Source organism: Pelodiscus sinensis, chromosome 17 (assembly GCF_052426305.1).
Source record: "Pelodiscus sinensis isolate ZL-2025 chromosome 17, ASM5242630v1, whole genome shotgun sequence".
NCBI lineage: Eukaryota > Metazoa > Chordata > Testudines > Trionychidae > Pelodiscus > Pelodiscus sinensis.
In genome coordinates this window covers 24,835,080-24,863,023 of record NC_143068.1, presented here as the reverse complement: position 1 = coordinate 24,863,023, position 27,944 = coordinate 24,835,080, and the positions used below count along the sequence as shown (strand labels likewise).

The following is a 27,944-nucleotide window of genomic DNA, read 5'->3' as shown; positions in this document are numbered from 1 at the left end:
CCTAGAGCCCACAGCAACTGATGCCAAATAGATATCGAAGAGAGAGAGAGAGATCTGCAATAAATTCACAGTGACTGCCAGGAGGTACCTACCACTCTGGTTCAGAGACTTCAATCTGTGTTGTGCTTCGTGCAGAACTACAAGGAGGTGTGCAGTGGGAGCTGAAATCACTCTGCCTACTTCCACAGTCACTGGTATAATTGGAGCAGCCTAAAGTTACTGTATTTTCTAACCAATTCCATCAGTTCTCTGAGGGTATGTCTACACTACCCTCCTAGTTCGAACTAGGAGGGTAATGTAGGCATACTGCACTTGCAAATGAAGCCCGGGATTTGAATTTCCCGGGCTTCATTTGCATAAGCGGGGAGCCGCCATTTTTAAAACCCCGCTGGTTCGAACCCCGTGCAGCGCGGCTACACGGGGCACGAACTAGGTAGTTCGAACTAGGCTTCCTAGTTCGAACTACCGTTACTCCTCATTCCACGAGGAGTAACGGTAGTTCGAACTAGGAAGCCTAGTTCGAACTACCTAGTTCGTGCCCCGTGTAGCCGCGCTGCACGGGGTTCGAACCAGCGGGGTTTTAAAAATGGCGGCTCCCCGCTTATGCAAATAAAGCCCGGGAAATTCAAATCCCGGGCTTCATTTGCAAGTGCGGTATGCCTACATTACCCAGCTAGTTCGAACTAGCGGGGTAGTGTAGACATACCCTCACAGATTAGTGGGTTGTCTTGGCTTCAAGACCAACCCTCCTTCCCCCTGGACATGTGCCCTATGCTTGGACCCTGAGGTGCAGCAGGCAGAGTAGCATTATGGAGGTTTTATGCCTTTCAGAGGATTCTCCCATGCAGGAGAATTTCTCCCTAGCCTACATCCACCACGTCTGCAGCCACTAAGAAGTCCTTGTGTGGCTGTGAATATAGGTTTGCGTGGGACTGGAGACACAATTGTCTTTACAGTCACCTTGCAGAAAGAACTAAAGTAATACTAACTTCACGTAGCTGCACATTAGACCTCTCTCAAGACAGGTGCACTGACAAACACTATAAAACAAATGCAACACAGCATCATGAATTTGATGAGATCTTGTTGGGTATAGCAAATTGGGTGTTTTCAGCCTTCGTAGCTACACTCCAGCTGTTCTTTATTGTATTTATAGCAATTGTTTTCCACAGTCAACTGGCAACACAAAGGTTTCCTAGTGATGCTTCAGACATCATGTGAACAGCATAAACCAGCCACCGAGTAGCATACAGAACTACTACAGCTGTTCTGGCTGTGAAGGGAAGGCCACCAGGGCAGCACAAAAGCAGCTATTCTTTATTTTGTGCTTCCTTCAGAATTACTTGCATTAGGATATGAAATCAATTTCCAGAGCATAAAAAGACTGAAGAAAGATCCATCCATTTTCTCCTGAATCAATTACAGCTGTATTGTGAACTATTTTAAAATTAATCTAGTTTCTGTCTTTGATTGCTAATTAATATGTTTTGCTGCCAAAGGTACTGTCATTTAACTGAGGCTTTTAGTTGTATCCATTGTGGGCTGAACCAGTTCTATAAGCTAGCCAGACAATTCTCTGGAGCAGCAGATTATTCAGTAACTTTTTGTGTGGGAAGTGCTTGTGGACTGGGAAAGGTGAATACTTGCTGGACTGTGGGAGGCAGTAGTAATACTATCACCTGGTTCCTGTGATGACAAAGGAGCTAGGCCTGCAGCCAACACAGTCCCAAATAGTTTCAGTGCCACTTTCTGAATATTAAAGCACTAATGGCAAATGAGCCTCATTAGCTGCACAGAGTAACTGAGTAGCAGCTGCAGGATTAGGCCCAAAATACACAAGAAAGTATGTTAAGAGATGCTTAAACAGGGACCATAAACAAAACAAAGTAATAAGCTGTGATAACAAATTGTGATAATTCCCTTCTGTAAATATGACTCTTTTCTCATTTAAGCAACCCATTATGCTCCTCTAGTGAGCTAACATTAGTATGTGGGTTGTTTCTCCTCCAGCTGTTGTATAGCCAGATATCTTAATGCACATGCAAAAATGCAGGGATAAATCTAGATAATGCATATAAATTCCATCAGGGAACAACTTTAGGAAGGCTATAGGGTGGGATTTAAACCTGCAATTTCCTTGCTCTTCTATATCTGACTCTTCTATAGTCTCTGAAAAATGAGCCAGAAACATAATAGCCAGACTTTGCCTAACCTTTCCTATTGCTTAATGCAAGAGCTTCCCTCTGGGCAATGAATTTTATTGGGCGGCAGGGGGGGAACATGCTCACGTATCTGAAGCAATTGTGACCTCTTGTGGTCAGATGCTGCCATATCACTTTGGGATTGAAATGTGTTTGAGAAAATCTGAGACAATCAGGTCTCAGAGGATTCGCCCTGTTAGTCTTTAAGCAACAGGACTCCTCTTTGCTTTTGCAGATACAGACTAACAGATGTAGTTGGGCATCAGCTTTTGTGGATAAAAACCACTTTGTCAGATGCATGGAAACTTGGGGCTGTGTCTGGCTGGAAGACCTGTACGGAAAAGCTAAAGTGCAGGACGCACCAAATATCAGTAAATGGAGCGCTGCTCGCTGAACCAGTGCTCCATGGGGATGCTAAGAAGCACTATGAGGTACTGTCATTTGAATGGGGCTTTTACCACTTTGCACCATTAAAGATTTCTTGTGACATCTTAACTCTGCTGTCCTGACAAATGCCAACTGGAAAATCTTATTTGCAGGATTCTTCAATTTCTGTTCTAAGCTCCATGTAGTGTTACTGGGAGCTGGGAAGTGATTCTTCTATGTCAGGGGTGAGCGAGAGAGCCTCCATGGGCCAGATCCAGACTGGCAAGTAGGTTTATCCAGCCTGTGGCTGTCCTGCTGCTTCCCTGCTCTCAGGCCAAATGAGATCCGGGGACTGGGGAGTATGTGAAGGCTCCTCCCCAGCCAGGGGCACATGGCGCCTAGAGTGAACCGCCAACTGTTTTGAACAGCTTCAGTTCACTCTAGGCACATCACACCTCTTGCAGGGTGAGGGCAGAGGGAGAGGGACTTCGAGATATCACCCGTGCCCAGGCCCTGATTGACCTGGGGGTGGAGGGAGTGCATGAAGTTTCCTCCCACCTTGCAAGTGGTGCATTAGTAATATTAAAAATGAGTAGTCCTATAGCACCTTAGAGACTAACAAAGATACAATATGGGGCTACTATAAGGTGGGTGCATAACTGGCTGGATAACCATATTCAGAGAGTAGTTATTAATTGTTCTCAATCCTGCTGGAAAGGTATAACAAGTGGGGTTCCACAGGGGACTGTTTTGGGACCATCTCTGTTCAATATCTTTATCAATGATTTAGATATTGGCATTGAAAGTACTCTTATTAAGTTTTCAGATGATACCAAGCTGGGAGGGGTTGCATCTGCTCTGGAGGATAGGGTCATAATTCAAAATGATCTGGACAAATTGGAGAAATGGTCTGAGGTAAACAGGATGAAGTTTAATAAGGACAAATGCAAAGAGCTCCACTTAGGAAGGAACAATCAGTTTCACACATACAGAATGGGAAGCGACTGTCTAGGAAGGAGTATGTCAGAAAGGGATCTAGAGGTTATAGTGGACCACAAGCTAAATATGAGTCAACAGTGTGATGCTGTTGCAGAAAAAGCAAACATGATTCTGGGATGCATTAACAGGTGTGTTGTGAGCAAGACACGAGAAGTCATTCTTCCGCTCTACTCTGCACTGGTTAGGCCTCAGTTGGAGTATCTCAGTTCTGGGCACCGCATTTCAAGAAAGTTGTGGAGAAATTGGAGAGGGTCCAGAGAAGAGCAACAAGAATGATTAAAGGTTTAGAGAACATGACCTATGAGGGAAGGCTGAAAGAACTGGGTTTGTTTAGTTTGGAAAAGAGAAGATTGAGGGGGGGGGGGACATGATAGCAGTTTTCAGGTATCTAAAAGGATGTCATAAGGAAGAAGGAGAAAATTTGTTCATCTTGGCCTCTGAGGATAGAGCAAGAAGCAAGGGGCTTAAACTGCAGCAAGAGAGGTTTAGGTTGGACATTAGGAAAAAGTTCCTAACTGTCAGGGTGGTTAAACACTGGAAAAAATTGCCCAGGGAGGTTGTGGAATCTCTACCTGTGAAGATATTTAAGAGTAGGTTAGATAAATGTCTATCAGGGATGAGCTAGACAGTACTTGGTCCTGGCATGAGGGCAGGGGACTGGACTCAATGACCTCTCGAGGTCCTTCCAGTCCTAGTATTCTATGATTCTATGTATATATACTGTAGTATCATGAGTTTCGAAAGCAAAACCCACTTCCTCAAATGAGTGGAGATTAGTAATATTGTTATAAATAAAAACAAGTTTGTGTTCCTGTGAATGTCTCAGGGAAACATTGAGCATTGTACATAGTACTAGTACTGGGCTCAGCTACATCTCAGGAAAGGATACTTTGTGTGTGTTCCATTTTAATGAATGAATGGCATTTCCTGTTAAATATAATTCAGTGGTTCTTGGCAAACCCATTCACAAACTTGGTGGACTGGCAATATTTTATTTTACTATGCAAACGATGATGTTGCCTATAAAATGTTGCCTGACCACCTAGCCCCAACCCAGCCCCTTACTCCTCCATGCCTAATGCCCTTTGACTCCCATCCCTATGTCCCAGACCCTTTGACCCTTCAACCTCTGACCTCTACAGCCCATACCAGCACCCTTTTGCCCCATGACCCCACCACACCTCACCCAACACTCTGTTGTCCCCACCCTACCCCGCACTCCCTAGAATAAGGCTGCTCCCCCTAGGGAGCACCCACTGGTGGTGCCCGTGCTCCCTCCCCAAGCACGTTTCCCCAAGTGTGGAGAGAAGAGGGAGACACCACTTGCATCAACTCCTCCTGCCATGCCTCAGCCACTACGGCTGCCAAAGCTGAGCCACTGTGAACAGCCGGCTTAAATGCCGGCAGCTGCCACGGCCTGGTCCTCAGACCCACGTTTGGGAACTGCAGGTATAATTCACATGGAGCTGATTCGTTCTTGTGATAATGTTTTATATATATTTATATACTGCTGGTACATATATAGCTAAACTAACCTTTAAATTAACTTAACCTAAATTATAGACGTTTAATACAGCACTTGAAAATGTCCTCCCCTGGGAATTTTCATCTCGTAAGTCACATCATATACCAGGAGCCTTGAGACCTAACTGCACAGCGCCTGGTGCTGCAACCTAGTTCACACTGGCACTTTACAGCACTGTAACTTTGTTGCACTGGGGGAGGGGCTGTTTTTTCACACCCCTGAGCCAGAAAGTTACAGCGCTGGGTGATGTGCCAGTGTAGACTTAGCCTAAGAAAGTGATAAGTATAAGGAAATAAGACATAAACTGTAGGATGGATTAAATCCAAAGGTCATCATTTAGTCTTTTAGCCTCAGTCTTTTAGCCGCTAACGGGACAGTGATGCAGACTCAGGGTTTGGGAAGAGGCAAGGTTATACACACAATTGCATCATGCATTATCAGTGTGCTTTCCGGTGCTAGCAATAAGTGTAAATACAAAAGGGCTGCGTGCTAAGCGATTCACTTTATACTATTAACTAAGATGTTAGGAGAGAAATCAAACACTCTAGGATCTGTGCACCTTTACCGATACATGGGTACAAAGATGCAGCATTACAGAAGCCTATATTCCAAAGAGTGCTTTGAACCAGAAAAACCTAAAGAAATACCATAGTCCTGGGGAATGCACACACTTTTCGGCTCTGAAGGCAGTATCCTGATTATAGAGCTACAGAGAGAATTGAGCATGGTCTGTGGCCAATGTACTCAGAGGAAGGACATCCACATATGATTCCCAATTCTTCCACAGGCCCTGTGGTGTACCCTAGATAAATCATTTAGGCCACCCATGCCTCAGATTATCCATCTGTAATACTGGGCTGAGCATGCTGCTCAGTTGCATTTGTGAAGCACAGTGAGAGCCTCAAATGGAAAGCACTTTAAAAGCATCAAAATCTGGCACTTTGCTCTCCTGAACTGTCTAGCAGCTTGCGCAACATAGAATCATGAAATCATAAGACTACTAGAACTGGAAGTGACCTCGAAAGATTCTCCAGTCCCCTGCCCTCATGGCTGAACCAAGCACTGTCTAGATCATTCCTGAGATCCTTGGATGAAATGTGTTTTAGGTAGGGATGTGAATGTGTAACCGTTTACACAGTTAACCAATGAGCCTGGGCTCACCATTCAAGTCAAGTCTTGAAATGAGGCATTGTCCAATTTTGAAGACAATCTAGAACCAAAGGGGGAAAGTTGGAAGCCAAGAATTTAAATCTGAACAAATTCCAAACCTCCCAAACCTCAAATTCAGGGTGGAGGTAGGTTTTTTTTTTGTTTGTTTGTTTGTTTTTGTTCTGGTTTGAGCCCAGCAGGCACAGCTTTTATGTGATTCGCTCCCCCAGATTGTAGGCTGGGGAGAGAGAGACCAGAACTGGGCCCTGTGATAATGCCATTTACTAATATTGCAGCTACTATTATGGCAATCAAGACTGTCTGTGCCATGCAGGCAGAGCTGCTGCCGTAGGGATACATGGTATCCATCATAATCACTTCCTCAAGGCTACTTCTACATTGGCATGATCTTGCACAAATACTCTTTAATGCAAGAGTTCTTGTGTTAAAATATTTGTGCAAGAGAGCATCTACACTGGCATGTGCCTTTGCACAAGAAATGTGCTTTTGCGCAAGAGCATCCATGCCAATGTAGACGCTCTCTTGCACAAGAACGCGCCGATGGCCATTTTAACCATCAGGCTTTCTTGCGCAAGAAATTCATGTTGCCTGTCTACTCTGGCCTCTTGCGCAAGAACAGTTGCGCAAGAGGGCTTATTCCTGAGCAGGTGCATCATAGTTCTTGTGCAAGAAGCACTGATTTCACACATTAGAACGTCAGTGTTCTTGCGCAAGAACTCCCCGCCAGTGTAGACAGGTGGCATGTTTTTGCGCAAAAGTGGCCACTTAAGCACAAGATCGCGCCAGTGTAGACACAGCTCAAGTGTGGGATCAATACTCAGCTGAGTTGATGGCAGAGGTGAAAGTAACTTACATTTCTTACAGGTACCATAGTATTGCATCCCCTTGAGGGAAAAGGGGAGGGAGTGGGAGGTTGCAATAAGAATTTAAGTGTGGGATGGAGTGTCGGGAGGGAGGGAAGGCTCAGGGCAGGGGGCTGGAAGTGGGGGGCTCAGGGCACAGTTTGGGGATATGAGGGTGCAGGAATCAGGGCAGGAGATTGGGTTATGTGATGTGCAGGAGTCAGGGAAATGGGTTGAAAAGTATGAGGGGGCTGAGGGCAAGGGGGGAGGTGCAGGAGTCAAGGCAAAGGATTGTGGGGGACTCAGAACAGGGGTGTGGAGGGTGTGAGGATGCAGGAGTCAGGACAGGGGTTTGTGAGGTGTGGGGGAGTTCAGGGCAGGAGACTAGGGTGTGGAGGGGGCATCAAGGCAAGCAGCTGGGTGTGTAGGGAACCGGCGGGTGGGATTGGCCAGGATGGTAGGGATCCCACTGACCAGCCACCAGATCCTGGGGCTGACTGGGGCAGTGGGAGCTCAGCCACCCAAGCACCAGAGCTGGAGCCTGGTTGCTCTGTGGCCATGACACACAGGGTTCACAGTAGAAGGCAGCCACAGACATAGGTAATGCGTTGGGGTCATGTGCCCCTTGATTTTCAGTGCCGGTGCCTTCACTCTGCCCCCACTCCTTGCCTGCTCTTCCCCACAGAGCAGGTTGCCTCTGGTCACAGGGCTGTTGACAGCATCCCCTGCATATAAGCAAGGCCCAGCTAGCACCATATTCCCCAAAAGGCCATGACTAGGGGTATGGTGTCTCATTCATTGTTCTGAAGGTGCAGTACATGTAGCACTGTGTGAATTCTGCTAGCCCCCACAAAAGGCATCATTCCATCATGGCCCAGGCAAAATGGCTCCAGGTGCAGTTCAGCCCCAGTTGCTCTGTGTTCCCACCCCACCTTACCCCCATACACCTCTGGCTGGGATAGCCAGAAACTGGCCCAACAAGCTCCGGGGATATGCTGCTTCAAAGCGCTCTTCAAGGTAACGTCATCCATTTGACTCTGCAGGGCTCCTGGACTGACGAGAATAGAGGCATCCCAGGCAGAAAGAGTCAATCACCTGGACGCTTGTCTCACTCACCCTCACATGAGCTAACGGAGTGAAGCTAGGGCAAGTGAGAGGAGCCTTGAACATCCCATTTCTCCCCTGGCTTCACAGTTACAACTCTGCAGCACACTAATGAATGTGTTTTATTGTACAGGCTGCCAGCTCTCCAGGATATTGTCTCAACATTAACAGTCCCATGGTCACTCAGTTTGGTTTGATGGTTTTAGCTTGCTCCCTTTGGGCACCTTCATATCTGTGCTGTGCTCAAGGGAGCCAACAGCCTCGCCAGGTCCCTGGGCAAAGTGGGGTCAGGCCTGGTTCTGGGCTTCCGGAAGAGGAGCAGCCAGCCCGCAGCACTGTATGGAGCCCAGTGCCCCCGTTACCCACAGCCCTTAGTGCTGCCCGGAGCACAGGTGCCCAAGGCTCCAGCGGTGATTTAAAGGGCTAGGGGATCTCCATTACAATAGCAACAGCAGCAACCAGGAGTTCCAGGCCTTTCTGAATCACCAGGCCCCAGGGCAGTTGCCGTCTTTGCCCCCTCACGTCATCGGCAGGCCTGGAAGTACTTAATGTGGCTTTCACTGTAGCAGCTGCAATTAAAGAAAGAATTGGCTCTGATGGATACATTACCCTGTCTGCTCTTAGAGCTGACACTGATTCTTTTGAGAAACACAAGGGTAATAGGGAAAACTGAATCAGACCATCCGCTGGTGTAAATCAGCTTAGTTCCACCAACATCACTGGCACTATGCCAGTTCACACCAGCTGAGAATCTGGCCTGGTAGAGCCCAAGATCTGTATCAGTGAAAGGACTCCCTCGTTAACCATCCCCAAAGCACCACACCAGACGACTCCTCTTTCCACCCATCTGTTTCAAATACTGATCTTTAATTAAATAGGCCAGCGTCTTACACAAAATACAAGCATTTGGATAAAATAGTGATGAAAATCATGCTCAATTTGCAAATCCTTTCATTGAAAGTACCCAAGCAATCACATAAAAGAATCAAACTCTGTTCTGCAAAAATGTTAACATTCCTCTGCAAACAGTTGACTGACACATGACTGAGCTGGATGTCACGAGCAGGTCAACCTCAAAGCCTCAGTTAAAAGAAGTTCACCAACTTAAGACTAACCACATATACCACTGGTGGTGTTCCCCTGAGAGCCACAGAGTGATTATGGATGCAGATCTCCAGCTTTCCAGCCAGTACAAAAATGTGGGTGAAAATGATTGTGTTGGGTTTTAAACCAAACAAGTTAATGAATGTGTTTGGGAAACTACCATTACCAAACTCCCGCTGTGGAACAACACACTAAATTCTGGCTCGGCTCAGTCAAGTCACCTGAATCATTCTTTGTTAAGAAGCTGAAGAAATAGTCTTCATACTACATGGCACAATTACTTGTGAAATCCTAATGGAATCTTGACCCTTGACAAGTGTTCTGGAGTCAAAAGGCTCAAGCATGCCTCCCACTTCACTCATGGGATAACCTCCAGCATGAGTATCAGAAACTAGCCCATTGACGTTAACAGCAAAACTCCCATAGATTTCACCAGGAATCTAACCTGGAAGAGTTCGTTAAAGCCTTATTTGGTCATCCATTTAATAGGCTCCTACTAATAGGCAAAGTGTTCTAAAACTGTTCGATAGGTATCTGTGGGGGAGGACACAAGCCTTTCAAGACATCTCTTCCCTTCCTCCCTCCTCCCCCACCGGCCAATAAAATTATGTTGTGACAATGAATATTATTTTAAAAACAAAATAAAATAAACGGAAAGTCCCGTGCAACATGAGCAGCACTGAGGCCTTTGTCGTGTGTGTACACTCCGGTGGTCCCAGTACTCCAGTCCTAAGTGAGTGAGGCTCACCTGGCTTTGCTCATATTTTATTTAGCGAGCTGAAAGTAACATTCTTTACATCCGGCAAGAGGGACGTGATGTTCTCGGCATGGATATTGGCCCATGCAGGGAAGGTGCTCAGCTGGAAGATGCTCTTGGCCCATGTGTTCATAGCCAAGCTAAGGAGCAGAACTCCCATAAGATTCATGAGTAGCCCAGTTCTTGCCTGTGAAAGAAATGCAGTTATATTATACGTGGGTTTAGCTTGGAAATCCTGAGCATGTGAAGCAAGGAACTAAGCTGGCCAGCCCTGGGGTCTGAATGCACATGAAGGAACATGACAACAAGAGAGCTTTAATTAACATTTCACCTGGATTTCTCAAGCCAGGGTCCCTGCAACCATCAAAGCTTTAGCACATGGTTAACTTGAAGCATATGAGTAATCAAAGGAACTGTGCTCATGCTTAACACATGCTCAAATACATTGTTGACTTGGGGCCTGATCCTATGTCAGTGATATAAATAGAAGTTTAGCTACCATTGGTGCAGGATCAGGGCCTGAGAGACAGAGTACATACAGCCTCCACTGCTGTCTTTACTGAGAGCAGTAGGTGTTCAAAACTTCTCTGGCTCAGACTTTGAAAAAGCATCTCTAGCATTCCAGTGTAGGATGGTGTGCGTGTGTGTGTAAGATTCATTTCTGCAGAAGAAAAGGATTCTCTTGCAAGTCAGCTGAGTACCAAGGAACTGAGAAATCAAAATCAGTTTAAAGAGTCTGTCAATTAAAAAGCATGTTCAGTCCTGAAGCTGTTTTATTTTCCTCCTAGAAAAATGCCCCCCACCCCCGTCTGTACTACAATCAGGCTACGTCTACACTGCATGCTTATTTCAAAATAACAGTGCGAGTCTACACAGCAAACCTATTATTTTGAAATAATTTCAAAATAATGGGCTTTTTACTTTGACTTCTGTAATCCTCATTTCACAAGGAGTAAGGGAAGTCAAAGGGAGAGTGCTCTTCCTTCAACTTCCTGCTCTGTAGACAGCGCCAAAAGCCAAGTTACTTCAACTTCAGCTACACAATTGACGTCGCTGAAGTTGCATATCTTAACTTGACTTTAGCTTGCAGTGTAGACGTACCCTCAGTGTCTTCATTCAGGGAATGAATGAAACTACAAACATTTTTAATCAATCAATATGAACAAGCAGTTCTGTCAAGCTACAGCAGTATGGAGGCCAAGAGTCAAAGCTGCGTAAACTTAATCAAAGGCTACGTGTGCAATTCTTACCTGAGTAAAAAAAAAAGAAAACCACCCGAGCCCCTGAATGACAACAGGAGCTGAGCTGATTAGCAGCTGAATTTCAAAAGAAAGGAGTTGTGCGGTCTTTGCCATGTGTTTCTCTCAAGCAAAAGCCCCACTGGCTTTAGTAAAACTGAGAAGGAGCATCAGGACTTGGCTCTGTTTCCAAAGCAACAGACTTTCCGTTCACTCCATGCAAAGGCACAAACTCATACAACCATGGCAACTGGTAACCTCAGACTAAACCAGTGGTGTACAAAGGGAAAAAGAGAACAGGCTGGAATGGCTGAATGCTACTGCAGCAGCTCCAGAAGGAAGCGTCTCGTCACACTTTTAACCTGAAGGAAGCTGGGGGAGAGGAGAGGTGAAGGAAAGTTAGGTATTGTGAATTAACGCTGCACTCCTTTGGGCTAAGCGTGCTGAGGTTCCTGGATAAGCCTGTACCCCTGACAGGGACTCTCCCAAATCTGACATTTATCCCATCATCACAGAACATCACAAGTCATAAAACTTGCCCCTTCTTGGGGCCAGCCAAGGGTAGGAGACAAGCTTGGGAAAGAAGCTGACATCCAGGCAAGCTGGCCCGTCAACACAATGTGAAATTCTGGAGACCCAGGTTGCTTCCATTTAAGTGAAAGGGGATGTCACTAAGGGTGACAGGCTCGAAACAGATAACTAGCAACCCCACCCATAGATAAAACCCCAGCTTCTCAGCTAAGCCATAGACCCGAGGTATAGGCACATAAACTTGGCTCTCTTATTCCACCTGCCCACAGTTTGATGAGTGAGCAACATCTTTAATCATAGAAGCCTGAGATCAGATTCCTGCTCAGCAACATGAATCTTCTTTAACCACTTATGGCACTAGCCCTTCACCCCTCTGGTTCATTTGCTGAAAGACTAAACCAGGCAGCTAGATCCCCAGGGCTTCCAACAGAAAAAAAAGTGAACCTCATGTCATTGCGCTCAGCAGCCATTGCAGAGCCTGAAGGACTGATCCTACCCAGAGCAGATTGGGGTATATATGGGCACAAGGGAATGTTTGCTGAATGAGATGTGAGGATGGGGAGGCACAGGGGGCCCAGCCGTGTATTAATGAAAGCTGCTGTATGAGCACCATGGCCAGAAAGGAGAGTGAGTTGCTCCCATGCCTCCTTAGCACAACAAGGGTCCTGCGTAAGCCTCTGTCCTTTCTCTGCCCACATGCCGTCCTTTATTCCGCAGGGATTGGGAGAATCAGAGCGCAGGTGTGCATGGGCATCGAGTGCATCTGCCCTTAAAGGAGTAGGGCTAGCACTGTGTGCAACCTGACTTGCCCCCATGTGTATTCCTCTGCTCACACTGCCACTGGAGCATAGGGAGCTTCTGCAAGGAGGAGGCCTAGTAGTAGGAGTCAAGCAGAGGTGAAAGTGCGCCGGTACGGAACACCGGTCCAAAGTGGCCACTGGTACAGGCCTATACAAAGCCACGGTTAAAACGCTACCACAGCAGCACTTTACGTCACTGCCCTTTTTGCCTCCCTCTCCCCTGTCAGCAGCCCTGCCAGTAGGGTCTGGCAGTGCTACTTTAATGTCACTGCCCCTCCCCGCTCAGGGCTGTGGATGGAATGGGACCAGGGCCACCGACAAGGGCGGAAGAGGGGATAGGAGGCAGCTGGCTCAGGTCCAGACAAATTAAAAGGGCCAAGTGGGCTCCTGGCTGCTGCCAGGGTTACCACGGCAACAGCCAGAGCCCTGGGCGCCATGCTCCATGCAGTGCTGAGGGGCTGGCCGGGAGAGGCTGACCCCATCCTTGCCCCTTCTGCCCAAGGCCCTGTCCCTTTTGTGGCCCCAGAGCCAGGCCCCCGTACCAATAAGATTTTTGAATTATTTTCACTCCTGGAATCAAGTGGACGCCCAGCCCTTCAGCCCGACCTTTCAGCAGCAATGTCAGTTCCTCCGAGCACGGCCTTTCAAGACAATCTGCCCGTCCTCCCCTCGCTGCTCCTGGGGAGTGTGTAGAACACGGGTCTTGGGGCTCTTGGCCTTAAAGCCCTGCGTCTTTTAGTGGGTGGCTTTAGCCGTCTCATTAACATCCCACGTGGACCCGCCCGTAAAGGGGTGAACAAGGAGCCTCGCTTTTAATGTGGGTTAGAAAAGCAATTGGGTCTCCTTCACATAAGCTCAGCCATGGTAGTGCCAACCCCAGTTCTGTGAGCATGGACGGGATCATGAGGACACCCCTCTCCCGCTGCAGAACAATGAGAGCTTAAGCACAGTACTGAATCCCCACGCCTGTCTGCATGTCACTCACTCAGGGCAGGATTCCTAGCAATGCGGTGTGTATGGATGGTGGGTATAAGAGGCAAAGGAAGGCACTGCCTTCCCAAACTGACTGGCTGGCCCACCTGCACTCCCCACCCCTCATTCAGCATGGCTCCTCTTGTTGCTCAGGCTACCTGAGCATCAGGCTTGTACTGTCAGGGAGACACTTCAACACACAAAAGGAAGTTTTTCTTCACTCAGCGCACAGTCAACCTGTGGAACTACTTGCCAGAGGATGTGGTGAAGGCTAGAACTTTAACAGGGTTCAAAAAAGAGCTAGATAGATTCATGGAGGTTAGGTCCATTAAAGGCTATTAGCTAGGATGGACAGGAATGGTGCCCCTAGCCTCTGTTTCTCTGGAAGTGGGAGACAGGAGAGGGATCATGTGAGGATTACCTGTTGTGATCCCTCCCTCTGGGGCATGTGGTATTGGCCACTGTCGGCAGACAGGATACTGGGCTAGATGGACCTTTGGTCTGACCCAGTATGGCTGTTCTTATGTTCTTATGACCCTCTTGACTACCTGCCTGCCTGCCTGCCTCTCCATGCGGGCTGGGGCCACATGCCTGCCTTCCCCTTGCTCAGGGGGAAGAGGGCTGGGGAAGGCCAGAGCTGTAGGCCAGTTGTGCTTGTGGGAGGAGGGGAGCAGGAGCAAGTGCTCCAGGAGGGGGGCACCAGTGGCCTGTGCTCAAGGCAAGGGGGCTGGGCCGTGGGACACCCGTGCTATAGAGAGGCTGGGCTATAGGCCACGCATGCTCTTGGAAGGTCAGGAGCCACCTGTGCTCTGGGGAGAGATGTGGACTGCCCATGCTTGGGATGGGGGGGGGGGGGCAAGAGTGCCATGAACAGCAGGGACAGGGCACCCGGCAGCAGGGACAAAGCTGGGGGCTCGCCTCCCTCAGCCCTAGCTTCACCCACCACCCATGGTTATGGGCTTCCAACTGGGCAAACTAGCCTTATTCTCACTTCTCAGGATAGCAGACTTGAGGTACAAACCAGTGGGATTTGGAAGTAGCTGTGTGTAGCCCCCCTCCTTCAGCTCTGGGGTAAGACGTAAGGAGAGGAAAATGAGTAGGAACCCTGAGAGAAGCTGCCCACTTCCTCATCACCTCCTTGCTTTTCACTGAGTGTTCTCCTGGCTCTGTCACACACCAAGGTGTTTTGTTACGTTCAGTCCCCTTCCTGTGCTTCCAATCACTCTTCCCTCCAGCCAAACGACTCTTTTCTCCATCTTCGTGTGTGTGCATGCACATACACATGCACATAAATCTCTGAAGGAAACTGAAACCAGAATTGCTCTTTTCTTCCCAATTCTCACTTCCTCTTTCACTGAGCATTTGGTAAATGCTGAGAAGCACTGTAGTATAAGTTAAGATGCTGGGTAACCAAACCAGCTTAGCAGTTAGTACCAAACCAATGTACTATACTATGGAACCACATAAAACATGGTTCCTCCCAAACAGGTCTAGTGATTGCTGCTCATGCTCACTGTCCTTGAGTATAAGAGTGTGAGAAAATGAAAATGGTATGAGCAGGGCTCGACAATTAGGGCAATCTACTCGCCCAGGGCATGTGCAGCACACCAAAGCACATGGCTGGCGAGCAAGGCTCGCCATCACTTGTCAAGCCCTGGGTATGAGAGTCCCTTAATTTGACTATTACCACATAAAACCTACAACCTGGGGGAGAACATCTGAGCCATTTCCCCTATGTGACCATCTCCTCTCCTCAGATGTAGCTTATAAAAATGTTTTATTCTGCAAGTTATCAGAAAGGATTTGGTGCATCATTTGGGGTCCACAGATCACAGGTGAGGAATTACACAAGAGGACATATATTCTGCCAGGAAAATATAGCTGTACTAAGTTAACACCCGCAGACATTCATAGGAGTTTTATGGTCAACCTCTTCTGCCCAGTAAATTGAAAATGTTCCTTTGGTGCGCTTTAGTGTAAGGATCTACATCGGGGGGAGGAGGGGAGAGGGAGAAATCTTTTTGGGTCAGGGACCACTGACCCACAGAAAAATCAGTTGAGGTCCACACTCAAAACCCCCTCACTGACATGGCACCCAACTGAGAAGGAGAAAGACACTTCCCACATTTCCCTCACACAGTAGAGCCTAGGGGCTGGTCCAGCCTAGTATATTTTGTGCTCTGCTGCCCTGTGGTAGGGAGTGCCAGCATGGGCTTCCCAATGAAGAGGGAGGCTCTGAGCCCTGTGGGCTGGATCCAGGCAAGTCGGGAGCCGCATCTGGCCCATGGGCCTTAGGTTCCCCACCCTTGATCTACATTAAAAACTAATCTTAAAGGTACAATGTAAGATGTAAACACTTCATTGCAACTTTGCTTTAAGAAAACAAAAGGTTTTAAAAATGCAGGCAAGAATATACCAGAGAGGAAAACAAAACAAGCTTAATAGGAAACTCAAAAGGAGAAGCAGCTCTTACATTTCTTAATACTTCTTTGATTAGGAAATAGAATGTCTCTTCATTAGATAGAGTAATAGTTATACAGGCAGTAAATTTAGTCTCCATAGAGAACTTGACAGCACATCTGAGAATTCATAGACGTGTTTCATGCTGAGTTTTGAGAGAGATTAATTTGCTAAAAAAAACAACAAATGGTCTGGTAGCACTTTATAGACTAACAAAACATGTAGATGGTATCATGAGCTTTCGTGGGCACAGCCCACTTCTTAAGATGACCGGAGTTATGAGTAGGGGATTTGAAAACTCTAAATAAATAAGAGAAGGGAAAAGCGGGGAGGGGAAAGAGAATGATGCTCTGTCTCCCACTTCCCTTTTCTGTTTTTTCTTTAAGTATCTGGAGAATGGGTGCTAAACCTAAGCAGATAAAGATCAAAGTCAATAGATTGCTAAAACAAGAAGGATACCACTCAGAAAGCTGTTAGCACCCTCAGTGGTAAAGTCTCCATCTAGCTTTCGTAGGCCAGTCTGTCTTTCCTCCCTCTCTGTTTCCCTCTATCATCTTCCTGAATGGGAACTGTCTGGGTTATTGCTCCAAGCACATTATGTCAAATAATTCCTTGCATATTAGAAAAGGTTAAAATATTCTAGTGCAGTTGATCCATTCAGCACCTACTACCACTTGGCAGTAAATCCACTTACCCGGTGAAAAGGAATATGGTAACATGCACTTCACACAGAGATGGTGAAGCTAAAAAGACCTCCTGAAATACTTGACGAAGGTCTACTGAGAAATGTAGCTGGGAGTGCTCAGTAACATTATGGATTGATATTTTATTCAAGGACTAGAAGATAAATCAGTGCAAAAAACTGTAGGTCACAGAACAGATGCCAAAGTTTTCATTGAAACAGGTTACAGAAATGTCTACTTAAAATTATCAAAGGGGGACTACTGTAATAGAATGTGAAGAAGATAAGGTAGGTCAAAGACACTTCCATAAGAGTCCTATAGGGGACTCATGCTAACTCTCCCAAAGTTGAGAGCAGAGATTCTCGTGATGGGTCTGATCTCAAACTCCCAAAAAGGTAATAGGGGGATGAGAATCCCCTTGTTATAATAAATTAGTTTAAAATCTAAAGGGGAAGGCAGAAAGATTATTTTTCAAGTTCCTGGCTCTACTTTTCAATTAGTTAAAGGTCAGACTCAGTTCTCAGTTACACAGAAGAAACTTGTAAGTCACTCCACTGCTGGTAGTTGAATTACTGTAGAATCTGGCACATTTTTATCTAAATAACACTTTCTAAGGCCTGTAGACATGACTGACCATGAATGAAGAACTTTGTATTCAAACATTGCTCATAACAGAAACCGACCTTTGTGATTTTATTTTACAAAATATTGATTTGGTAGCATGTCCTGAAATTATTGTCTTAAACTTTTCATCCAGATGATCATGCCTTCGGCGATTTCTATATTTAAAACAACTTACCATATCTTTGACGAGCAAGTGTCCAGAAGAAAATGCAATTGAGTTGGGGGGTGTGGAGACTGGCAGCATGAAAGCATATGAGCATCCTATAGTTCCTGGTATCATTAAATACAGGGGATTTACTTTCAGACGAATTGCCTAGAAAGAACAACATTTAAAAAACAACACACCATATGTTAGGGGTTCTGAGCTAAAAGGGACATACATCTAAGAATACAAACAGTTACACACTGTGCCAAGCAGACCTCTCTGCTTTACAATAGCACAGTCTGATATTCTATTGCTAATAAATGGTTTAAAAACTATTATTATGCAGTGTTCATGTGGTGCAGCAGATACTTGCGCTCCTTTAGCTGCTCGTTTCCAAATAGCCCAAAAGACTAAGCAGGCCTTTGAAACTCCCTATGACGTGCACAGGCATGGTTATCCCCATTTCACAAATTGGGAAACTGAGGCACTGAGCCAGGAAGTGGCTTGCCCACAGTTACACAGCAGGTCTGTAGCAGAGCTTGAAATAGACTCCAGGAATTCTGGGCCCCGGTTGCCTGTTCTAATGACTTGACTACACAATACCCAGCCTTGTAGTCATAACATCAGCAAAACCACAGTTTGACTAAATCCTGAGGTCTGGTTACATGGCCTCAGGAACCACATGGACCCCTGTGAGGCTGAGCCACCAAGGGATTAAGCAACCAGCAGGATGAGTGAGCCAAAAATCAACCATTAAGGACCTATTAGAAGAATAGTGAAACGCTATAGAGGTCCATTCCTTACAAGCAGTTAGCACAACCATGTTAAATAGACTTGAGTCCTTGAAATGTCAGCCTGTATTGTTAGAGAATCAAGAATAGAGGCTAGTTGCATTTGTCTGTGTTACGGGGTGACGTGTGGAGGAGGGCTGAGGGGGCACAACCCATAAACAATGTGGCTTACATTGCGCTCTCTTGTGCAAGAACATATGCAAATGAGGTGCGGTGATGAATATCGCCACGCCTCATTTGCATACTTAGAGCCACCATTTTGCACAAGGGGCTTTTGTGCAAGAAGAAGCAGTCTACACTGCTCCTTCTTGCACAAAAACCCTCTCTTGTGCAAGAGCTGTTCTGCCACTTATTTTCAGGCAGAATGGCTCTTGCGCAAGAGGGGGTTTTTGTACAAGAAGGAGCAGTGTAGACTGCTCCTCCTTGCAAAAGCCCCTTGTGCAAAAATGGCAGCTCATTAAGTATGCAAATGAGGCGTGGCGATATTCATCGCCACGCCTCATTTGCATATGTTCTTGCACAAGAGAGCGCAATGTAGACATAGCCTGTGGGTGGGAGTGGCAAGGAGCCAGAGCCTCTGGGTGGTCTGGGGGTTTAGCGAGCTGTGGCCCTGCTGCTCTGCTTCCTCGGCCCCCAGTGCTGCCCGTAAGTGTGGGGGGAGGATCCCACTGCTGGTGACAGGCTGCTGCTAGTCCCCCGAGTGGCGTCACTGGGGGGAAAGAGGCAGGGATGGAGCAAGGGTGGGAAAGAGGCAGAGCAGAGGCGGGGAGAGGCAAGGCCTGGAGCAGAGGGGGGCGGTTGTCCCAACCCTCCCCCTGAGCTAGGGGTGGCGCGGTGAGGAATCATGGGGAGCGGGGCTAATCACATGGCCAGTGCCCTGATGTCCTTCCTAATCGCCCCCGGGTTTACCTACACCTTGTTAGAAGTTTAGCAATGGGCTCTAATTAGCTTGTAGATGCTAAAATTCTTTTCCTGTCTTTAATGATTCATTTTGGTATTCTAATGACTCAAGGTCAAAAGAGGATATTATCATTTAGATGGGACTTGTGGTGTAACAATAGTGTTTCATTTATCTTTGATATTTGTAGCAAATGACTTATGAGCTGTTTAATTGCCCTTTGCTAATGCACACAACTAGTTACCAGTGCATGCCTAGCAATGAGGGATTAGCTTCAAAGCAGCAGTTTACATTACCTATTCTTCAACCAAAGAAACTCTGCTGTGACCATAGCTTGCGTCAAGCTATAAAGGAAGTTTCTCATCTGATCCTTGCTATTTCAGATCTGTTTAAGCTTTGCCAGGGAAAGTCTAAGCCACTGGTCACCAACCAGTAGATTGGGGTCTACTGGTAGATCTGGGAGCCTCTGATAAGGGATCCCCACTGGTTTGGCTAAGAGGCTACCAAGTGCCAGAACTTCAGTTGCCCCTCCCACCCTGCGGCACATCTCCTGCCCTTTGCCTTGGAGATGTCGCCTCCTCACTCCCCCCCCCCACCACCACCACCACGCAAGCCTCCTGCTTGCTGTGCAGGGCAGGGAAGGGAAAGGAGTGGGAATTGATGTCAGGATGCCCACTCTTCCACTCCGTATCCTATCTCCACAGAACCAGGGTGGGGCACAACAGGGCCTGGGACCAAGGGAGCTTGCTGGCTGCTTTTGAGAATGGTGCAGGGCCAGGGCAGGGGTAAGCCTGCCTTAGCCACCTGCACCACTACCCAGGAGCCACCTGAGGTAAGCAGTGCCCAGCCGGTGCCCACATCCCAAAACCCTACCCCACTCATGAACCCCCTCCTGCACCCCAAGCCCCTGCCCTAGTCCTGAGCCCCCTGGACCCAAATTTCCTCCCAGAGCCTCTACTCTGAACAGCTCCTGCACCCCAACTCCCTGTCCCAGGCTCAGCTCAGAGCCCCTCTATCACTCCAAATCCCTTAGCCCAAGGGCAGAACCTGTGCCCAACTCTCTGCCGCTACCTGAGGAAAGAGAGGGAGAATGGGGGAGGATGGAGTGAGTAGGGTGAGCAGAGGCAGGGCCCCCAGAGAAGGGGCACAAAGGAGGCCCAGCAAGGGCATTTGGGTTTGAGGTAGATCCTGGATTGCACTTAAAATTCAAAAAGTGATCTCGTGCTTAAAAAGGTTGGAGACCCCTGGTCTAAGCCCATAAGACTGACATCTTCAGGTCTACCTCAGATTAACCCTGTACTTTTCATGGAAGAACATGAAAAAAAACTCTGCACATGGACTATAGCCTTTTAAATTGACTCTAGAAGGCGGTTTACAAATCAGCAACCTTACAATCTCTGCTATGAAAATGACCTAAGAACTTTATTCATATCTGTACATATAATAATCCTTTCATCTCAGCAACTTTCTGTCTTTTCTTTTTTATTAATAAATCTTAGTATTGGCTATAAGCATGTATTTAGGTGATATCTGAAAAATTCATTGATCTGGTGGTAGATTGGTAGAACTTTATATAGGATTAATACAGTTTTTAGTAACCCTTACTATATTAGAGTTGGGAGCTAAAGGCTGAATTGCTTAAAGGGTTTGGCTTCTTGGTAACCAATAAGGTATTACAGGAGCTGATTAGAGTTCAACAAGCCAGTAATCAATTATAAAATAAACCACAGGTTTGGGGACTGTCTGCCTTATTCTTTGTCATTTGCCATGAATGAGCATTCTCAGCATCGCCCCTCAAGTGACCAGAGGGTGTTCACACTCGACAGACTGTGTCCACATTGGGGTCACCATCATCCACAACGCGAGCATCGCATTGTGAGTATGTATCCCACAGTGGAGTGTTGTGGGAAGGCAGAGCCAGCAGGGCTGACAGCCACCCCGGGCCCAGGGGCAAGGTGAGGGAAGGCCCCAACTTTGCATCCCCAGAAGGGGCGAGACCTCAGACAGAAGGGGTGGAGCCCATGCAGTCAGCCCTCAGTGCCACCCAGAGCATGGTATAGCTCCCACTGCCACTCCCTGCTGTTGGCAGGCCTGAGCAGAGCTGATCTCTGTGCATCTTAGGATTCCTCCCAAGCCCTAGCCTCCTCAGCTTCCCAAAGCAGCAGCATGAGTCGCTCTATGAGCTCTCAGTGCTGAGGAATGTCAAAGCAACACAGCAGCCCATCTCCCTCCCTCTGCAGCAGCAGTTTGCCTACTCCTGTGTTCCTAGTGCCAGTCACAACAGGAGCAGTCCAATGATTTGCTCTTTGCTCCCCAAACAGAGCAGCACACACAGCTGTCAGATACTTCTGGCACATGGCTGCAGGGCAGCAGAGATCAAAATACTGAGCAGAGCCATTCTGGGATACTGGCGGAAGCCAGTGCTGTCTAGAAAACAAACAGCACAGTCCACACTGGCTCTTTGTTGAGAATACAGGGAGAAAAGTCTCTGGCAGGAGGTGGAGAGGCAGCTGTGGTTTGCTGCTGGTGGGGGAACAGCCAACATACTCCAACTAGAGGGTCTAATGAAGCAAAACCTTCCTGGCCCACACCTAAAGGGCAGTAGGGCTTCGGGTAAGATAGGCATGTGGGAGACCTTTTGTCACATTCAAATCCTTGTTCTCTTATGTCATGCTTTTTGCCTGCTGTTCGGAAAGGGCTGTGAGGCACTGTAGCCACCACAGGGCACAAGCTCCCTAAGAGAAGAACTGCAAGTGTTGAACCCAGCCAGGCCTGCTGAGCCATCGTAGTTAGGACACAGGGCTCTGTGTGATGATAGGAGAATTCCAGGATTCCACCCCAGACAAAACAAAGGCACAAGGCCTAAGGGACGTGTTGAGAGAGACCGCAGAAGGGACAGAGAGCTAGTCCCATGATGGTGATCTATCTTACCAGTTCTGCCAGGATAGGCAGGAAGATTATAATTGTGGCCGTGTTACTGGCGAACTCTGTGAATAAGGCAATCACAATTGTGATAAGCACGACAGCCACCGCCGGCGGCACCCTCTCCAAAGGATGCAGGTGGCCTCCAATCCAGACAGACAAGCCTGACTCCTGCAGTGGGAGAGAAATGCAGCAGATTTTGTATTTGATTCCCTACTTTTCCATGCAAGTCTCAGATCATTTCAGAGAATTGCAAACTGTATATTAAACAAGGGTCACTTCAGTCCCCCACTTCTGAAACACAGCCACGTTAGGGTGGTGCATGTTACAGCACTGAACTGTCAGGTACAGTCACTCAATATCTTAACTGCCATGGACTGCAGGTGCAAAATTTCAGTAGCAAAGTCAGAAGCCAAATAGATGCCCTTTTAAAAACCAGGGGCATAGAGCTGAATACCAGTAAGAAAATATCAATGACACACATCATTCCAAATACTACCTCACATCCTTTTGCCATGGCAAATCCTCCACCGAGCAGCAAGATAATGTTCCAGGGTACTGTCTCTTGGGCCCTTCTCCAAGACAGCAATGGTGCATTCTCAGTGTTTGATGCTAAGCAAAGAGAGACCCCCACCAAACACATACACACAGATTAACAAATCACTGAGTACCCTGCCTTAGAATTATGTGCTGAGCTCCTGCAGCGTGTTCACCTTATAGAGAACACAGAAGGAGGGGACAGGGTCCATACCCGCCCTAAGGACTTACGACTTACCTTTTAAGTCAAACCACCATTTACAGGATGGTCTTTGTGAAGGAAAAAAGAACAGTATGGTCACTATAGCAACTCCTGTAACTGCATCGGAGACAAACCTGTCCGGGAGGAGCAAAAACATTTGTAAGCTGCAAAAGCCTTCAGATTTGCAAAGTTTACAAAAACTGGGATTTACCAAAGAAGATTAGGATTTCACATCAACAACACTTATTGTTCACGATTCATTTTCTAAATTCCCCTCTGGGCTACATTTCTAAGATTGGCCATGACTCCCCTAGAAAACTGACCAAAGACACTGAAAACACAAAAACCCCAGCCAAACTTTAAAAAAAAAAGAAAAAAAAAAAGAAGGGGTGGAGGTGGCTGTGCTGGCAGCTTTAACGACTGAATTGCTTTCAGTCTGTTAGAGTTTGCAAGAAGAATACTGATTAGGGAAGTTGGGGAGATTGCCTAAGCTGGTTGCAGGGGAGGAATTAAATCAGACCACACTGGCCTATTTTGTTAATGATCTCTGTCAAATGTGCAGCTTCTGAAGTGTAACTCTAAATAGCTTCTAAACTCTAGGCCCCAATTTAGCAGAGCATTTAAGCTTTAACTTTAAGTAACTGTTAAGAACCAAATTAATCTGTGGAGTATGTACTTGATTCCCATTAAAGCCAAGCATGTGGTGAACCGCTTTGCTGAATATGGATAATCTGTTGAACGGGAGAAACCGAAATGGGCTCTTTTTTGTACAGAATCGGCTCACTTTCCCTTTGTGTTATGATTCCCTTGATTGTTCTTACCCTTTAACTTCACATAAGAAAAGTCTGGGTGTCAGACAGGTTTGCAAAGCAGAGAGAAAAAGCACTAGGGCTGCAGCCTTTATTCACCCCAAACCTGCACCAAAATCAATAAGCCTGCCCAAAGACTTCAGGACCTGGTCTTAAATGTATCGACAGGCAACATTCCCAGAGCTCAGGCCATAGGGCTGTCATGAAATAGGTGGGTGCATTTCCACATCCTGGAAACATAAACCTTTCAAATGGTTCTACAGAGATACATAAGGCTCAGTTCCATTTACCCATGAAACCTGGGCAACAGTACATACAAGGACAATAAAAACACATGTATTTCAAAAGCCTGGAAATGTGACTGAAAAATGGTAGAGTGGATTGAAAATAAAATCTTACCCAGGTGTGAATAAACTTGCCCAACCTGGGATGAATTTTGGGTCCCGGGAGAACAGCAGGATTGCAAACAAGCAAAAGAAGCAGAGAACTGCCTGTTCTGCAAATCTAAGGTGTAAGGAGATGCAATTAAAAACAGTCATGTTAATGTAGTGAACATGATTTACCTTTCCTGGCTCACCTTTAGCTATTTAAGTTAGGGATGATTTCCCTGCATTTCAAGCCTTAGCTTAGAAAGGTGAATAACACTGAACTTCATGTATGACTCAGGGACACTTTCCCTCTCTAAAAGCAGAATGTAGGCTGTATCCCCCATTGACTGGTATGATATGAGAGCTGATGAGGCAGGGGATTTGCCAATTGCAATAGCATCTGCCAATGTTAATATTTCTAGTAAGGACTAGGGCGTAAAATCCTGACCTGAATGAAGTCAGTGATGTAACTCTGACTTCAGTGGAGCTAGGATTTGACCAAGATATGTCCACAAAATATTGCCTTAAAACTTCTCAAAGAGGCCAGGAAGAAGGTATACTTAAATTTCTGAGAAGAAATCACTTGGATTGAATTTAAGTTAATCAAATTGGTAGAACATGGCTTAATGGACTTTCTCTGCTCCTCATACTCAAAGTGGGACTTTGATTCTTAACAATTACATTTTGCAGGCTGGTCCATAATGTACTGAAGAGAAAACATAAACCAATTTCTTTCATTTAGCGCACACAGGAATAATTTGAATGTAAGTAGCGCAGCACAAACAAACATCAGTGAACCCTCGCAGTATCTCTGTAAGTAAAGTTGGGCAACTTGTGGGGGACAAATAGTAAATTCACTAAATAATTCATTTGGGGGGGACAAAGAAACTATTAGTGAATTCAGCTCAAAGAGGTGGGACATTCCCCCCTCCCCCAAAAGAGACAAAATAGTTTATTTTGAAACAAAACATTGAGGCAGGTCTAGACTAAGAATTAGCGTGCAGCAAGCTAGTGTGGAAATGCACCGTGCACTACCCTGCCACACAGGAATCCATATGGATTCTGCTGCCACTCACTAAAACTGCCATAGCGTGCTTGTATCTGCTCCAGCATCAAGGCATCATAGCTTAGTGAATTCTACAGAAAACTTATAGTACACTGAAGCAAGGTCCACATAGACAGTGAATTTATACCCCCACTTGCTAACTGTTCATCTAGACAAGCTCTGAGACTTTGTGTTTCGAAATATAGCTATTTTTTTCTCTCTCTTTTTTTTTTTTTTTTTTTTTAAGGATGAGAAACTCCAAACATTGAATAACCTGCTCCCAAAATCTTTTTCAGGTCAAAAAGCACTCCAATGCCTAAACAAAAAAGTGGGCAAATAGTTCATTTCATTTCAGGTGTTTTTTAGCCAAAACAAATGAGGGGGGACTGGGGTAGGTTCCAGTAAGAAAAACCAACAAAAATCCATTTTGATTTGAAACAAACTGATTTTTTTTTAATATTAGCCAAACTGAAATGTCAGTTGTTCACTCAGCTCTATCTGTGAATATGGAAACACTTTTACAAATAGGGAAGCTGAGATGCAGCAAAATTAAGACCTACATTTTCAAGAAATATCCATTAACTTTGGTTGCGTAGATTTTTGGTGTCCAATTTGAAACAGGTAAGGCCTGATATTCAATTTTCCAGCATCTCATTGTGTAAGTTTAACCATTCCCAATGCCTTTCCACCCATTCTGCAATATGTAACTAGTTCCTTGGGATTTGTTCAAAAAAATGGTATTGAAATATCAATACAGATCTGGCTAAAGCTAACCAAAAGACAGAAATGTCAGAGTTATGCCTGAAACTTGGGAAGTTGAACGCATCTTGCTCTCTCTTCACATGACTGATTAATAGATCTCAGAGAACAATTCACAATGACGAAAAAAATCATCTAATTTTCTGTCCACAAATTGCCCAAACACATATTATAAAATAATTGAATTATATTAATTATAGGCAGTTATTCATGAATCCTTTCAGAAGATCATTCATAAGCAGCTTCCCACAAATATTAAAAATTCACATAGTATTGGTTAGTTATATAAATCACATGATAATGTTTCTGTTTCCATAATTACAGTATGTAATTAACCCAGCATGAATTGTCATTTACAATTACAAATTGGCATTTTTGGAAATTTTAGTGACATGTTTATTATCTGCAATTAACAGCATTAGTAAAGAGCAAGCTGCTGAATGTTTGAAAAAAGCAAACTTAAGATGGTCACAAATACCAAGTTCACTAACAAATTCTAACAAATATCCTCACCGTTTCTTTGTTTCTAGCCCAGTTGTTTTTTATGTCATTTTTGTTCCCTTTTTGTGACTTACTTCATTGGCCCCAATTTCTGATAATCCTCCTTTATGACTGCTCGGGCTCTGTCTTCCGCATCCATTCTTATTTCCGACTTTTTCTTTCTGCAGTGCCTACCAACATGGAGATAACAAACATGACTCATTTTTGCAATTTCATTATGGAACTCAAACATTGACATTCATGTTTACTATTCTGCCCACACCTATATAAGGCATACACAGGTGACTGCAGGGAAGGCTTGGGAGGATAAAGCGTACATCATGGACCTGTGATTTCAGAAAACCAATAGTATATGGATCCACTTTGTAATCTAGTAACTACTTCCAGCCTCTTAAATAGGCTTCCCAACTCTCAGACAAGTTATATATAATGCCACAAAAAATATTCATGACTCCCTTACTCACACTGAGTCACACCTTACCTGGTGTATAGTGCTGAAAACATCAATGGAGCTACTTACGTAGTGCTGTGGCACTCAATGTGAGTAAACGTGACAAAAGTCTAGCCATGCATGTATTGGACAGTGGATATTATAGATAATATTCCCACCCTTTCATGACAAGACAAATGTGCTTGCAGAACCTGTGAGCACACTCACTCACGTGCACAAACAGACATTAATGATCCTATTGTCTATGTGGCATGCACAGAGGGGGTGATGCGCATGTAAAGAAATAAGTACTCCAGTTCTGAGTGGGTGCTTTTTTATGCCTGTTGTAAACATGGTTCTAGTAACTAACAGAAAATCTCTGATGCTGCCTAGAAACCCTGGGGTTGAATTCTCTCTGGGTTCAGTGTGTGTAAATTTCATTGGTGTTCAGGGAGCAGAACAAGAGGTGTCTCCTGAGGGCAGAATTAGTCATTCCTGCTCAGGCCAGGTTTAATTGATGCAGAGGTAAACCAGAGGAAGCCACAGGGGCCTTATCTACACTAAGGCTCTCACTACTACAGTTGAATAGGTAATACTATTCCCTAATGTAGACAAGGCCAATATGTTGTGTTGCCTTTCACCCCAGGATTATGAAAAGACGACTTCAGCCCCTACACTAAATAAGCTTATTTGCAGTAATCACAGCCTGTGCTCACAAAGACTGTTCAGAATGTAAAGGAGAATGAAGTTCTCAGATTTACAGATTTAATGCTTCTACCAGATGACTGCATCAGCCACTTAACTGAGAAGAGGACATGGTAGAAAATAAGGATCTTCCCTCCCCTACTACTCCCCCTTCTCAAGTCACCAGCAACTTTTTGGTGGGACCTGTCATTTATGCAAAGCACTTGCTGATGATAAACAAATATGTGAGGCATTTTTAAAAACAGGGGCTGGCATTTGAATATGCTTCTCGTCATTAGCTGGGATAAAGTCTTTTAAGCATGGATCCCTGGTCTCCTACGCAGTCTGATTCTTAGACAGCACATGTGCATTTGAATGACATAGTCATCGCCAGCTGCTTCATGTCCCATCAGTGTCATGTGGTTAAAATACATTTCTAATATTCCCTGGGGCCTTGATCACATTTGCAAACCCAGA

General features: G+C 45.8%; 1 protein-coding gene and 1 long non-coding RNA gene across 5 annotated transcripts in view; one reads left to right on the top strand and one right to left on the bottom strand.

Annotated features, from left to right (window-relative positions):
• Positions 1–3,225, top strand: part of LOC112547336 (uncharacterized) — a 42,902-nt gene extending 39,677 nt beyond the window's left edge. The window contains exon 4 of the long non-coding RNA XR_016347009.1: positions 2,437–3,225. This is a non-coding gene — a long non-coding RNA (uncharacterized LOC112547336). The remainder of the gene's footprint in view (positions 1–2,436) is intronic.
• A 5,828-nt stretch (positions 3,226–9,053) lies between these two features.
• The window catches only part of SLC13A3 (solute carrier family 13 member 3), a 52,966-nt gene continuing 34,075 nt past the window's right edge, over positions 9,054–27,944 (bottom strand). For 3 of the 4 annotated variants that reach the window (XM_075901243.2, XM_075901246.2, XM_075901245.2), the window contains exons 7-13: positions 26,428–26,523; positions 24,080–24,184; positions 22,908–23,005; positions 22,632–22,744; positions 22,142–22,303; positions 17,552–17,689; positions 9,054–10,255 (exon numbers count right to left, since the gene is read on the bottom strand). In XM_075901243.2, coding sequence (XP_075757358.2) covers positions 10,070–10,255; positions 17,552–17,689; positions 22,142–22,303; positions 22,632–22,744; positions 22,908–23,005; positions 24,080–24,184; positions 26,428–26,523 — 898 coding nt within the window. In that variant the 3' untranslated portion in view covers positions 9,054–10,069. The remainder of the gene's footprint in view (positions 10,256–17,551; positions 17,690–22,141; positions 22,304–22,631; positions 22,745–22,907; positions 23,006–24,079; positions 24,185–26,427; positions 26,524–27,944) is intronic. The other variant, XM_075901244.2, reaches the window with a different exon arrangement.